This window comes from Chrysochloris asiatica, unplaced genomic scaffold (assembly GCF_000296735.1).
Source record: "Chrysochloris asiatica unplaced genomic scaffold, ChrAsi1.0 scaffold00013, whole genome shotgun sequence".
Classification (NCBI taxonomy): domain Eukaryota; kingdom Metazoa; phylum Chordata; class Mammalia; order Afrosoricida; family Chrysochloridae; genus Chrysochloris; species Chrysochloris asiatica.
Window position 1 is genome coordinate 23,558,481 of NW_006408531.1, and position 14,811 is coordinate 23,573,291.

The following is a 14,811-nucleotide window of genomic DNA, read 5'->3' on the forward strand; positions in this document are numbered from 1 at the left end:
TCAAGTGTGGCAGCGGTGGTGGGGTTGGCCCAGGATCGGACATTGTTTCGTTCTGCTGTGCATGGGGTCGCTATGAGTCGGTTCCGACTTGATGGCACCTGACATCAACAACAACAACAATACCTAGGATATCGATGTTTATTCATTCCATTTCATTTTTGACAGTTTTAAAAATTCCTAGATTCATAATTTGTATACTCCATATTCTGATTATTAATGGGGTTTTATAGCTATTTCTCTTCACCTTGAGTTGTGCCCCTTCAGCAAATGAAGGTCCCGGGGGAGTTACTGCGTTTGTATAATCACAGTCCACTCTGCTTTGAGGAGCAACTCTTCCCCGCAGTTATATTTTGAATGCCTTCCAACCTGAGGGGCTCATCTTCTGGCACTCTATCTGACAGTATTCTGGTGCTGTTCATCTTGTTTCAATATTCAACATTTTGGTGCTGATAGTGTTCCACTGCTGTTCATAAGGTTTTCACTGGCTAAATATTCATAAGTTGTCCGTCTCTTCTTCCTCCTATTCTGTCTTCATCTGGGAGCTCAGCTGAAACCTGTCTACCATGGGTGAACCTGCTGGAATTAAATATATAGGTCACATAGCTTCCAGAATCACAGCAACACACAAGATACCATACCACAGTACAACTAAGCGGCACACGAGTGGTGGAAATGGTGTATGGTATTGGGTACATCTGGTGCAGAAGACCTCTGTAAAGGGTTGAAGAGTAAAGATATCAGTTTGAGGACTAAGATATGCCTAACCTGAGTCACGATATTTTCAATCACTTCATGTGCATGTGAAAGGTGGAATGAATAAGGAAAATCATAGACTAATCAATGCAGGTGAATTATGGTGTTGGTGAAGAATATTGAAAGTACTATGGACTGTTGGAAGAACAAACAAATCTGTCTTGGAAGAAATACAGCCAGGATGCTCCATAGAAGCAGCAATGGTGAGATTTCACCTCTCGCACTTTGAACATGTTGTCAGGACCAATTCGTCCTTGGAGCAGACATCATGTTTAGTAAAGTGGAGGGCCAGTGATAAAGAGGAAGACACCCAAGGAGATGGACTGACACAGTGGCAGTAGCAATGGGCTCATGCATAACAACAATTGTGAGATGGCTCAGGATTGGGCAGTGTTTCATTCTGGGGTGTATTGGGTTGCTATTGGTTGGAACCAACTTGATGGCACCTAACAGCATATATAGGTGACTGTGATAGTTAAGGTTTTGTGCCACCTTAGCTGGGTCTGGTTTCTCAGTGATTCAGCAATTAAGATGTAATAATTTCCCATGATGAAGTTTAATATAATGTAATAACTTCTCTCATGATGTGATCAGAGTCTTGATGTGGCACTGTAGGATAAGCACTGGACTGTTAACCACATGGTTGGTGGTTGAAACCCATCAACCACTCCTCAGAAACACTATTCAGGTTAGCTATGAGTTGGAACTGACTCTATGACACTTCACAAGGACACCTCTTTCTTATCAGGATACTACAGTTAGGTATTTTTCAAGATATGTTTCATACAATCTAATCGTTTTCTTATTTTGTCTTTAATGGGAGACTCTCATTGCCTGAATAATTGTAATGCCCCATAATCTTAGCAGGGTTACCTAAATAGCAAAGCTATGCATCTAAGAGGGGGCTTCAAAAAATTTGTGGAAAAATAGAATTAAAAGATAATGGAATTTCGTTTTTCCACAAACTTTTTGAAGCTCCCGCGTATACTATTAACACTTTAGTTGTATCTATACGATTTGAATTCTATGGGCTTAGAATTTTCCTGTGTTTAGTATTCATCTTTCCCCACTCACTTCAAGTTTTCATTCTCTTCTCCTCCCCATCTTAAGTCTTTATTTCTCCACCAAAGCTATTAAAAATATCTACTATATATTTTAAATCACTATTCAAAGTTTGTTAAAGTTCTATAGTTATTTACTTCGTAACATTCTTAAATTAGCTTGTTTACTTATGATTTTTTTTTCTTTTATCAGATGTTCAGAGAATTCCAACTCCTTACAAGAACAGATATTTATAAGAAAACAAAGCACATTTTGGAATCCTATTCAGAAAATATACTGACTTCTTATATAGTGGCAGATAATCCAATCAATACTGTTTTACAAGAAAAAATGAAACAGTACACAGATGAAGACATATTAAAACGTTAGTAAACCTGCTATAGGGTTCGTTTTCAGTCATCAGTATCATTCAGGATACTTGGAAATGTCCTTGTTTGGGTAATAAGTGAAATTCAGTGAGACAAGTGGTGGGGGAAAAAATAATTCTCAAGTAAGGCATGTAGGTACAGATTTTAAAAGCACACTTAATTCAGTAAAGTTATATTTAGGGGAGTGGTCACCTGTTAATTTTATAATACAGATCACAAAGTAAAGGCCTGGAAAAATCATCCTGGCTGGGAGAACGGGGAGTATAGAATTCTTCTGAGGCAGAACCTGAGGTTTTTATGGTTTATTAGAAGGGGATGTTGCTTAAACACACGAGAAATACTGATCTAAGAGAGCTACTTTGTTCTCTGTTGTTGCTGTCGGATGCCTTTGAGCTGATTTTTGATTCATAATAACCCATGTGACAGAACTGCCCCACAGGCTCTTGTTGGCCTCATCTCTGCTCCTCGGAAACCCTCTATACAGGGTCACTATGGGTCGGATTGACTCAACGGCACTTAACAACAACAACTATCTCTATGGGAGCAGATTACCAGCTCTTTCTCCTGCTGAACAGCTTGGTGGAGTTAAGGTGACAACCTTTCAATTATCAATGGTGGTGGTTGTGGTGGTTATGTGCCGTGGAGTCAGTTCCAACTCACAGTGACCCTGTACAGGGTTTCTGAGGCTGTAAGTCTTTACAGGAGCAGAAAGCCTCGTCTTTCTCCTGTGGAACAGCTGGTAGTTTTGAATTGCTAACCTTGAAGTTTGCAGCAATAGATACTTTTAACTGTTGTAGCACCCAGGCTCCTCGTCCTCTGTGCTGTTGTTGTTAAGAGCTGTTGAGTCCATTCTAACTCAGCAACACTACATAGGGCTTCTGAGGTCCAGCTGCTGAGTTTAAACTGCTAACCCTGCAGTTCAAACAACCTTGTGGCCCAGTGCTCATCTGACAGCACCACACCAGAATGCCTCGTTCTCTGTAGTGGGTAATAATTAATTTTGTTTAAAAACCAGTTATTTTGATACTGGCTTTATTTACGACAGTTGGTAAAAGCTTATTTTTACTGGGGACTGCTAACATGTTTACTTTGACAGATATGAAGATGACAGCCACATGTTTACTCCTACCAGATGTTTTTGGGGATGATCCTAACCTTTTTGTTGTTGTAAATGAAAAGGTATGTAAGCTGCCAATGAATATTGTTTTTCCATTTACATTTTTATAGAATCACTTATTTCTGAAGGTTAAATCAAAAAATGTTGCTACTAGGGCTTCATATGTGCATTGGTTTATTCCAAACAAAATGTGTCTTTGCAATCAGTGGATGGCTGCAGACTAGTTCTCTCAGGAACCCACTTTTGTCTTGTTAAGTGCCATCTGGTCGGTTCTGACTCATATCTGCCCTGTTTCTGAGAAGTGGCTGGTGAGTTTGAATCACCAACCTTGCAGTTAATAGTCCAGTGCTTACCTTACATGCTACAGTGTGCCTTAAAAACAAACAAACAAAACAAAGTTCCAATCAAAACAGTTGTTTCTGAGGGGATTTTCTGGGTTAGTCCAATTCAAGGCAGAGGGGTCATCTCAGAATACCAACGAGCTTTGGGATTCCAAAGAGGTTATCTTAATAGATTTTCTGAAAGGACACAGAACAATCACAGGGGCTTATTAGGAAGAGATTTTAAGAAAATGGAAAACTGCGTTGGTGAAGACAGGGTCAGGAAAGTTGCACTGAGGAATTTTTTTCCATCATGGCAGTGCAACTGCGCCTTCTTTGAGGGTAAGGGCCGTCCTAGGGGAATTAGGAAACATGACCACACTCCACCCTACAGCCTTGATTTTGCGTCTTCAGACTTCTTGTTCCCTAAACTCAAAGAACATTTAAAAAGAATACAATTTGAGTCCCTTGAGAAAACAGCTGTTTTGATATAAATTGAAGAGTGTAGTTATTTGGGGAGAATTAAGAGACGGGAAACAGCCCCTACAGTAGTGTACAAATTGAGGATATGTTGAGAAATAACAGCTTCACATTTTGATAATTTTGTTCAATATAAAGGTTTCTATGATTTTGTTGGGATGCTTAACATTTATATTAGTAAGATGGTGGCCTGGTTTTTGAAGTATGTTTTGTTACATTTTCAACGAAGCTAAATTTGAACAAGCTCATTAATAGTTAGAGTTCAGGAATGTTTTCTTATTTCATCATTTTGTGTACTGTTGGGCGGTGACTCCATTCTCTTGTATTTCAGGTGCAGGTTTCAACACCCGTGTTAGAAGTAAAAAACCCTTTCAACATCAGTGACTGTGAATTTTCTTTGTATTTAGAAAAAGAGAGGCTCACGAAGGTGGATGACTGTATTACAGCCTTGGCCGCGCTCTTAGCTGCATTTCATGTGTTTGGGATTAGGTGCCCACAAAGACTGTGCCAAACCCTCAGGTTTCTAAAAACACTGATTTTTGATATGCACCATCCCGCTTTCCCCTTGTAACGGAAAAGGAAAAGAAAGGATTTCAACACCTAGTCATGGCATGCAAAAAGCTATTAGAATTATCTCTGGGATAACTGAAAAAATTACTTTGATTTAGGGTGGTAGATGTACATTACTAGAAGGTCACCTTAATCAAATGGATTCCAATGCCTTTAACATTACATTTTGATACATACTTCTTTGTGCAATTCTGTAATAAAATGCGGCCTAATGACCATATAGTCTTTTTTTTTTTTTAAGTTTTTATTGTGAAATGAGTGAAAGTTTATAGGGCAGATCATCAGTTTTACATTCAACAAATCATATACTTTGTTTCATTACAATAGTTATAATCCCTTCCATGTACCATCTCTCTATTCATTTTTTTTTTTTTTTTTTTTAAACCCAGGCATATATATTAAACTACCAATGGGCACATTCTGCAAGCCTGCCTCCTGGCCACCAGCTCTCAGGCCCTCTCTTTCCATGACTCTAGAGTCCTCAGCTGCTCCCTCTCTCCATGTCCCCATCTCTGGTGTCACTGCTTCACTGGATAAGGTCCTGCATTCCGCTTGAGCTCTTCTCCCTAATGGTTCTAGGGTCCTCTGTTTCTGGACTGTACAATTAACTACTCCCTTGATTTTGTTACAAAACTTATACCTTTACAATTGTGAGTCTCAATTAGTCATAACAATTACTCACTATTGAATCCTAAGAATCTTACTCCCATCTCTTTTTACCAGACCCATCTACATGAGAACTGTTCAGTGGGGACTCTATCTTGTCTTGCACACTCTTAAACTAAACTACCTCTTGACACCTTATTAACCAGTCACTTCGAGCCTTTATCACCCCTCATTTTAGGTGGTGGTGATGGTAGTTATATGTTGTGGAGTCGGTTCTGACTCATAGTGACCCTGTACAGGGTTTCTGAGGCTGTAAATCTTTACAGGAGCAGAAAGCCTCATCTTTTTCCTATGGAACAGCTGGCAGTTTCAAACTGCTGACCTTAAGGTTTGCAGCCTGATTCATAACCACGACACTACCAGAGCTCCTCCTCATTTTAGGTAGATGACCATATATTCTTATGTGAGCTCCAAGAATTCCAGAGCATCAGTTATACTTTCAAGGAACATTTAAGTTTTTAAAGATGCTGCTTTTCCGATTTATTTGAATTCTTTGGATTAGGTGTGACTGGCAAGATTTTATATCCAAGAGTTGCCAAATTGTGCTCTTTGGACTATCGCTTTGGTTTAAACATTGCTTCGAAACATTTTGAATCTTAACATTTTAAGAAAAGGTCAATACTTCCGTTCTCTTTTCTTCTATAGGACCTGCTTGGCCCTAGGTGTTTGGGATTCAGTGTTACATTATTGAGAAGGGTCGTTTCATTCCTGAGGTCTCCTTTTTGCTGGCCATTCCTTCCAATCACCTCTAACTGTACCTTCTTCATTGCTTCTCTCCCTTGAAATCCAGCCATCACCTGGTACTCATTTAGCCACAGGGTTTTTGGTTTCTCTCATTTTGACTTTGAAGGTTTAGATCTACCCTGTGTGCTCTTTGTGTTTTAGCAGGTGGCTATGTTTTGGTCTGGAACACAGTTATGTCTTGTTATAAACTAACTGATAACTCTTGCTTGCCCTTTAAGTTTTTTTGTTTTTTTTAAATTAAATGTTTTTATTTTGCATTGAGTGAAAGTTTACAGGGCACATCATCAGCTTCACATTCAACCATTCTTATAGCTTGTTTCATTACATTGATTATTATTCCCGCCATATATCATCAGTTTACAGTGTTTCTCTCTATCCTCTTTAGCTTTTTTTTTTTTTTTTGGATGGAGGGGGGACTTGGTTGCCCTTTAAGTTTTATATAAATATGCCTTCACTTTGAAACAAACCTACCTCTACTTGCAACAAACTCATAACCAGTACCTTTGATCACTGTACATACAGCTTTTAAATCATGGGAAAGGCTTCAAAAGCCTTTTCTTGTACTACAGTAAGACTCAAGAAGAATCATATGCACTTGTTCCAACTTAGGTACACATTTGACTTAGACACACTTAGGAATGCATCCTATTCACAATCTGCCGACTGCGACTGCGTGTACTGACCCGGCCTTGTACTCCCATGGCTCTGTGGCCATCACCTTCATGTCTGCCGGTTAGGGCCTTCCCTAGATCTGCCCTTCAGCCTCTCAGGAGTGGCAGTCCTCACCTTCAATCCCATCCCGCACACATGGTGATTGGTTGAGTCCCACATTCCGATTTTGTTTTGTTCATAAGTACATGACTGCGCAACTATTCTCTGGGTCTAACAGGACTCACGACACTCACTCTTTCCCTAGTATTCCACAAGGAAAAATGTTTTTAATATTCTCTTGATGCAATCATCAAAACATAAAACGTTACTTCTCATTACTTAAAATAAAAATGTTTAAGAAGAAAGGTGTTTATGTAAATGAAAAACTTTTTACAACATATATTCTTAGAGTCAGAGCAAATTAATTCATCACTGATACACTACAGTCTTCTAGATAGTTTTTCTCTTTTCAAAGATTGCTCAGTCATTAAAGTGTTTTAAGTTGGGGAGATAAAAGGAAGTGACAGATTAGCTGGCCATCTGAACAATTACTATCCATGAACTTCGTATACCAGAGTGTTGTTGTTAGGTGCCTTAGAGTCATTTCCTTCCGACTCATAGCCATTGTGTGTAAGGTTTCCAAGGAGCAGTTGGTAGGTTTGAACTGCTGACATTGTAGTTTGAAGTCCAGTGCTTATCCTACAGAGCCTCACCGAGTCCTGTTTGGATTTATGAAACTGCACATCTTTAAGGGAGCAGACAGTCTCATCTGGGGCGGCTGGTGGGTTAGGGTTACTGACCTTGTGGTTAGCAGTCTAGGATTCTCCCACATTACCACAGTGCTCCTTCTACACCAGAATGGGAAGAGTAAACAACAACAGCTTGGCAACGTCACTTTCATACAAACTAGTCATTATCCCAGTCTCTGTATCCTTCACTCTGTCATACCTTATAAACTTTTATTTCCTAAATTACCTCTCCCCCATTTTTCAAATTTAATTATCATAGCCCTCTTCACTGGAATTTTCTTCAAGATGATTTTCCTTACAAAATACACTCTCTCTAAAGCAGAAGTTGAATGAAAGTCCCTCTTTGGGGCAAAATGACAGAGGCAGAGTTGGAGGGAAACTGCAGTGAAGTTTGATGTTTAGCAAGATAAAGACATGATTTGACCATGAGGGCCGATCCGTGCACTTCACTGTGCCCTAACGGTGTATCTATCCTCAGTATCCAGCATAACCCCATCACTTAGTAAAATTCAATACTGTTACTGAATACCACCTTAACTTCTTTTTAGTTCAGAGTCTAGAAACTGCCAACTGGCAGCCTATAGACACACTTCAACCTGCTGACAGGTCTCATTTGGCTTGCACCATGTTTATAATGATCTCGATGCCTTTAGAAGGTCTAGTCTGTCCAGTCCCCCATCCCCCATTCCTCCTCTTTGTCTTACAAGGCTGCTTTTCTCAATTCCATGAGCTTTCTACCATCCGGACTTTACTTCTATTAAAACTGAAGACTCTAGTTCAGGAACGGAGTGGCAAAAAGGACTCCCCCACTTCTTGAGGAACATAAATCCCATACCCCTCTAGGATGCTTAATTATTGCCTTGTCTCCGACAGATAACAGCATAGTACTTAGAATGAGTGGATGTATAAAGATTTTTTTAAATGGTTTTCATTATCATATATGAGTCTTTCATTAAAATATCATATACTTATCACTACAAAGGTATATATTATTCCTCAATGGGCATGAATCTTACTTAACCTGAAATAGTCTTTTTGAATTGTTTTGCCCTTCTTTATATCATCTGGAACATCATTGAACAAATGATTCTGAATCCTAGCAGTGAATGGCAGGGCCATCTAGTAACCATATAATGAGTATAGTTCCTGTTCTTGTTCTGCCTCTAACAACCTTTCTTAAGAATAATACAGATGTTCAAAAAAACCCAAAACATCGCCAATTAAGATTTTATTTTATTCATATCAGATATAACAAGTGCAACTTGAATGTACAAATTCTGAACAAAACGTAAAAAAAGAAAATAATAAACAACAAAAAACTCATTAAAGAGATTCATGCAAAGAAATGAATGGGACACTGTAGATGTCACGGACCCTGTTTTACCTGGAATTATGTCAAATGCAAATGACTATTAGCCTCCCAATGGGAATATAGACTTGGAGATATTGAAGGAGATCTACATCAGAAAAACTGATAAGCAACTAAATAAAGAAAGAGATGGAACTTCCCCAGAATTCTGAGAACATGCTACAAACTTACTATTTTTTAAAATAGTCCTTGAATAAATTTCCAATCCTGGATTAGAAACTACATCAAAAGGCTGATGAAATAATTTACCTTTTCCTTTGCAAATGCAATCTTGCAAACAAAAACAAAAACATAACACTACCAGCTATCAGTTTATAGGTAATTGAGGGTTTTCATTTAAAGTGCATCTGTACGCTTATAAATAGAGGCAAAGTGTTCTACAGAAAAAGGAATCCTTCCAACATGGAGGTACTTGAACGACTGCTTTGGGAAACGGCCTCCCTGACCTGTGAGCATTTAGGATCTTTGTCTTCTGGTGTTGCTCCCTCACACCTTGCCTTTTCAGTAAAATCTACACACTCTACACTCTCTCTTTATCCAACCCTGAAGAAACCCTTTGGGTTTGAAGGACACTGTAAGATCGGAAACAGCTCTTTGTGAACTAGTAGAGACTAGACCGAGCCCTTCATCTCTGTAAAGCACCACAGTTACATCAATGACAATTAAGAGAAAAGCTCAAGACAATCTCATAAATAGTTCAAGACTCTTACAAACATTCCTCCAAATGTAACTGCATATTCCTTTGATACCATCTGACTCGTAAACATACAGGGCACCATTGATGTTTGGGACTGATGCCATTCAAATACATTACCTAATTTATTTACGTTTACTTTTATATATTTTATTTTCTCAATGTCATCCTTTTATATACACATTTTTGGTAATTATAGTAAAGATGCTGGTGAAAAAAGTAATTTGCTTACCATTTCATAATTCGTGCAAAAGTAAGAACACTGATTTAAAGAAAAGTAATTTTTACAACTATTCAGCTCCAACAAATTATTACAAGCAGTTAGGCAATATCATGACTTGCAAAGTTATACTTAGCATAATGTTGCAATTCAAAATATGGCACAACATTAACAATACATATAACAGTCCCAACTGGCTAAATTTAGCCAGGCTTTGACTAATTTGGTTTAAGTTGAATTTTGATTATATAAAAAGGTTCCTGCAAGTATTGAAAAAGAAACAGTGTACATGAAAGAGAATTCAACAATGTTTACAAAATGCCAAAAGTTCTTATTCTGCCCCCCTTATCCATAAATAATTAATGAGGGTTCCCCTCCCCCCCCACCCCCAGACTCAAAAAGATTTACAAAGATAAATTTAGCTCAGTGAACAGAACCAAAAAGATGACTGTTGTTAGACAGTACTTGCTTAAAAGCTCAAGCATTTTCAGAAAAATCCATATATTGTCTCTTGAGAAATATAAATAATCCGATAGCCTTGCTCTTTTTTGTTTTGGAGATTTCTCACTGAAGAGTTACAACCATCCTTGTGCTTTGAATAAAACATGAGCTTTAAAGCGGAGAGCTGATGGTAGACAGAATCCATCGTCTTCAGAGTTCATTGTAAGAGTTCTTTTCTGCAGCTTTGAACATCAGGATAGAGTTGAAAATTTTGAGAGCAGGACCCAGCTTAATACTCATAATTTTCACAATGTCCGTTTGAGTCATAAGCAGAAAAGCTTCTCCATCAATTTGCTTAAATGGAAAGAAAGCAAAAGAATGGCTTAATCTAATGCAGATTATGGGAAATTTCCAAATGAAATTGTCAGCTGTCTTCTAAACACTACCACCACTATCATGTCACACATGAGGGGTTAGGTGGGGAACTTTTCTGGATACACTGACCTTTTTTTACCTATAACTGCAAAACTGTACACACCTAAGTATCAACTGGGAGTAAAATACATTCATTTGAAAACACTGCCCACAGGGAAATGAAAGGCACCCATAACTTCCCGAGATCACTCTGACTTTGGTACTTACTCAAGATGGTTGTACAATATGGAAAAATCTAGAGTGCCCCAAATCTACTTTATGTCATTGTTGTTGCTGTTAAGTGCTGTGGAATCATTTCTGACTCACAGTGACCCTGCAGGGGGTTTATGAGGAGTTAGTGAGTTTGAATCGGCTTTGTGGTTCAAACCAACCCTAAGGTCAAGTGCTTATCCTATAGCGTAATACCAGGACTCAAGTTGTTGAGTGCCATCAAATTAATTCTGACTCACAGCAACCCTGTATAGGGTTTCTGAGGCTGCAAATCTTTTTGGGAGCAGAAAGCCTCGTCTTTCTCCCATGGAGTAGCTGGTAGGCTCAAGCTGCCGACCTTGTGGTTAGCAGTTCAGTGTTTGTCTATTGAACCACACCAGGACATGTAACAGTAAGTTTATATGTTTGAGAATAGGTACACAAATGTTTGTGGAAATAAAAGAATTCAGGCTAACGCTATCAGCCACATCCTAACAATTTAAAAACAAAACCCCCAAAACCCTTCCTCTAAGTTTTATAATGTAATACAAAAGGTAACTCACATTCTCACAAAAGACATTTCAATCTTAGTTTCCAAGTGTAACATGAGTTAAGTGGTTACATGAGAAACGTAGCACTATTTTTAGGGCACATTTGCTCTGTTTTTACTTGCTCCAGCAGCCATAGATTGCTGACAAAATAATGACAAAGAGGGCAGATCCAGTAACACTTCACTCAGCTGAGGCAGACTTAGCAGAATGGGCAGTCTGGTAGAAGCTTGTAAGTCAATAAAAACGTCAAGCTTTGGGAACTCATTACAAAGACTGATAATTTAATTACCACCTTGATCCTACTGAAGTCTGACAACAGTAACAGTTTTTGGATTCTGCATGTTTCATATGGCAAAAATCACTCAATAAAAATGCATTAAACATCTACTATGTTCAGACATTCTCTAAGACCCAGGCATGCAGCAGAGAAAAAAAACAAAACACGCAGTCTCTCAATCTCTTTCTGAAGTTTACATTCTAGTAGTGGGAGACAGGCTATGAAGGGTTTTAAAAAAGTTTTGTGAAAAATAGAACTGAAAGTTCATGAGCTTTTTGGAGCCCCCCCCGTGAAAGGAGTATCGCTGTTGTTAAGTGCCATCAAGTCAGTTCTGACTCACAGAGAACCTTTATAATGGTTGATGAGTTTGAACTTCAGACTTTGTAGTTCAAACTGACCTTGTGGTCTAGTGCTTTAATCCCACAGCACCACACCAGGACCTCATATAAGCAATAAACATGTTACATAAGCAAATTAATTAGTAAATTAGAAGGTGGTTGTTGTAAAGTGCTGTTGAGTCAGTTTCAACTCATAATGAATGACCCAGTATTGGGTTTCCAAGAAGTGATTGGTGAGTTTGAACTGCTGACCTTATGTTTCAAATGGACTTTGTGGTCCTGCACTTATCCTACATGCCACACCAGATGATTGTTGTTGTTAAGCACCACTGAGTTGGTTCCAGCTCACAGTGACCCTGTATAGGGTTTCTGAGGAGTGGCTGGTGTGTTTGAACCGTTAACCTTGCAGTTCAAACCAACCCTGGGGGTCAGTGCTTAACCTGCAGTGTCCCACTCAGTGATTAGGCTATGAAAAAACAGCTGCTTGGGGAAGTGGCTGGAGCAATGGGCAGGGCTATGTGTGGCATAGGTGGCACTTTCAAGTAGGCTGATCAGGGAGGACTCATCTGAGCAGGAGCAAGCCTCATGAACATGTGGAGAAACAGCATTCCAAGCAGAGGGAAGAACCATAGCATGCCTGGCAAATAGAGGAACAGCAAGGAAGCCAGTGTAGCTGGAATAACATAAGCGTGGGACAGAGTAGAAAAGAGGTCAGGAGGTAAGAGAGGTAACAGGTGTCAAACTGTAAGTCCTTACAAGTCTTTATTAGGACTTTGGCTCTTACTCTGATTGGGATAAAAAGCTGGTAGTGCTGTGGGTTGGGGTGCTAACTTCAAGGTTGGTGATTCAAGCCCACTAACTACTCCGTGGGAGAAAGATGATGCTGGCTGTTCCTATAAAGTTTTACAGTCTTGGAAAACATCTACATACAGTTGCTATGAGTAGGAACCAATTTAATGACAATGGGTTTGGTGTCTTTTTGTAAAAGGGTCAGAAGAGATGAGGGACGTGATTTATGCTTTAGCAGGGTCACATGGTGTGCTGGGACTAGAATGCTATGAGCAACCTAGACGCAGGGAGACTGAAGCACCAGGCACATCGACTGTGGGAAAAACTCTTCTGAGATTCCTTAGTAAATTATTACACAAATCCAAGTGGAAGATGGTAGTGTGGACCATGGCAGGAGTAGTAGAGGTGAAGAAACATAGTCAAACACTGTATGTTTTGAAAAAACACCTAATGAGGACTTTCATAGACTAAATGTGCAGTGTGTAAGAGGAAAAAACAACCTATTAATAACCCATTCTGGCGAGTGGGTTTGAACTGCTGACTTTTTGCACACAATGCTTAACCTATTGCATTGTCAGGGTTCTTACAAGAATTTAGTTCGTTGTGTGTTATGGTTCACTTCTTGGACTCAAACCCAAAATGCCTGCTGATCTCGCAAGGAACTTGAGCGCAAAAGATCATTTCATATTATTCTTGAATTTGCCTTCTTACCAGAGAGCATAACACAGAATAACACACACATAGTAGAATTTATCACATGTTCACAGGATAAAGAAGGGAATGAATGAATTTATGAATCACAGAGAAACTCAACTTCCTCACAGGAAGGACTGGCCTTAAAAATATTTGGCACATGAGGTGCATCTCCCAAGATGATATGCCATGAAGAAAAACTTATTCAAAGAAATAAATGCATTTTTAATTTGAGCTCAAGTCTTATTGAAATGAAATAATAATATGAACCTATATGGACTGGCGCTGTAGGATACAGCACTGGACCCTCAAGGTTGGCAGTTCAAACTCACCAGCTGCTCCTTGGAAACAGGGTCACTATGAGTCAGAACTGACTTGATGGCACTCAACAACAACATATTAACAGAACCAAAAATGTTGTTAAGTGTGATCAAGTCAATTCCGATTCATAGCGACCTTGAATAGGGTTTCCGAGGTTTTAAATCGTCACGGGACTAGAAAGTCGTAGCTTTCTCCCATCAGAAGGCTGGTAGACTGGAACCACAGATAGCTTTGTGGATAGCATTCCAGCGATTAGCATATGGAGCCACAGCACTTCCCAGAACTAAAAATAGAAATTATAACACATTTAATTTTTAAAATGTTTACAGTTTTACAAAAATAATGCCTCCATGACTCTTGAAAAGAAGAGCCACAGCCTGTCCTTTGTGAATCTTAATCTCTTCAGCAGTCAGGAGTGAACTGAGAGTGACCCACAAGGATACTCTGGGTTTAGGAGTTAGGAAAAGAAACTCAATATGTAAATACTACCAATTAAGGAGCAACTAGAAAGCAAGTAAAACATTTCTGAAATAAGAAATTCAATAAAAAAGATGGGTAATACCCGACTTATGTGCATTTTAAGGGGTACACACTAAAAGCACCAATGACCTCTCATCGTGTGTAATGGCAGTGACAGTCAGTTGTCCTGACATACTTGCTGTGCTCAATAAAGTCTGTTGCTTGAACTTACACAGAGCATGAAAGGTGTACATGCCAATAACTGCAGACAGCAGGTGTTGGAAAAGCCTCAGAGATAACGGAGTCTACCTTTGACCTTTTAGCAGCATTACACAACCAAGGTCTGAGTAACAACTGACTACTCTGCTTAGAGTAGATGACCGGCTAGTTCCTGGTATGGTGTTACAGGATACAGCCTTGGACCGCAAGTTGATCTGAACTGCAAGGTCGGCTGTTCAAATGCACCAGCTGCTCCTTGGGAACCCTATACAGAGTCTCTGTGAGTCAGAACCGACTTGACGGCACTAACAACAGCTAGTGAGAAAAGACTACTGC

General features: G+C 39.2%; 2 protein-coding genes across 3 annotated transcripts in view; one reads left to right on the plus strand and one right to left on the minus strand.

The window, feature by feature from the left end:
* The window catches only part of SAMD3 (sterile alpha motif domain containing 3), a 91,225-nt gene extending 86,480 nt beyond the window's left edge, over nt 1-4,745 (plus strand). Inside the window, 4 exon segments of the mRNA XM_006878364.1 lie at nt 2,008-2,179; nt 3,280-3,362; nt 4,432-4,654; nt 4,657-4,745. Of these exon segments, the coding sequence (XP_006878426.1) occupies nt 2,008-2,179; nt 3,280-3,362; nt 4,432-4,654; nt 4,657-4,745 (567 nt within the window).
* Nucleotides 4,746-8,698: 3,953 nt separating this feature from the next.
* Nucleotides 8,699-14,811, minus strand: part of L3MBTL3 (l(3)mbt-like 3 (Drosophila)) — a 146,677-nt gene continuing 140,564 nt past the window's right edge. The window contains exon 21 of one of the 2 annotated variants that reach the window (XM_006834672.1): nt 8,699-10,558. In XM_006834672.1, coding sequence (XP_006834735.1) covers nt 10,415-10,558 — 144 coding nt within the window. In that variant the 3' untranslated portion in view covers nt 8,699-10,414. The remainder of the gene's footprint in view (nt 10,559-14,811) is intronic. The other variant, XM_006834673.1, reaches the window with a different exon arrangement.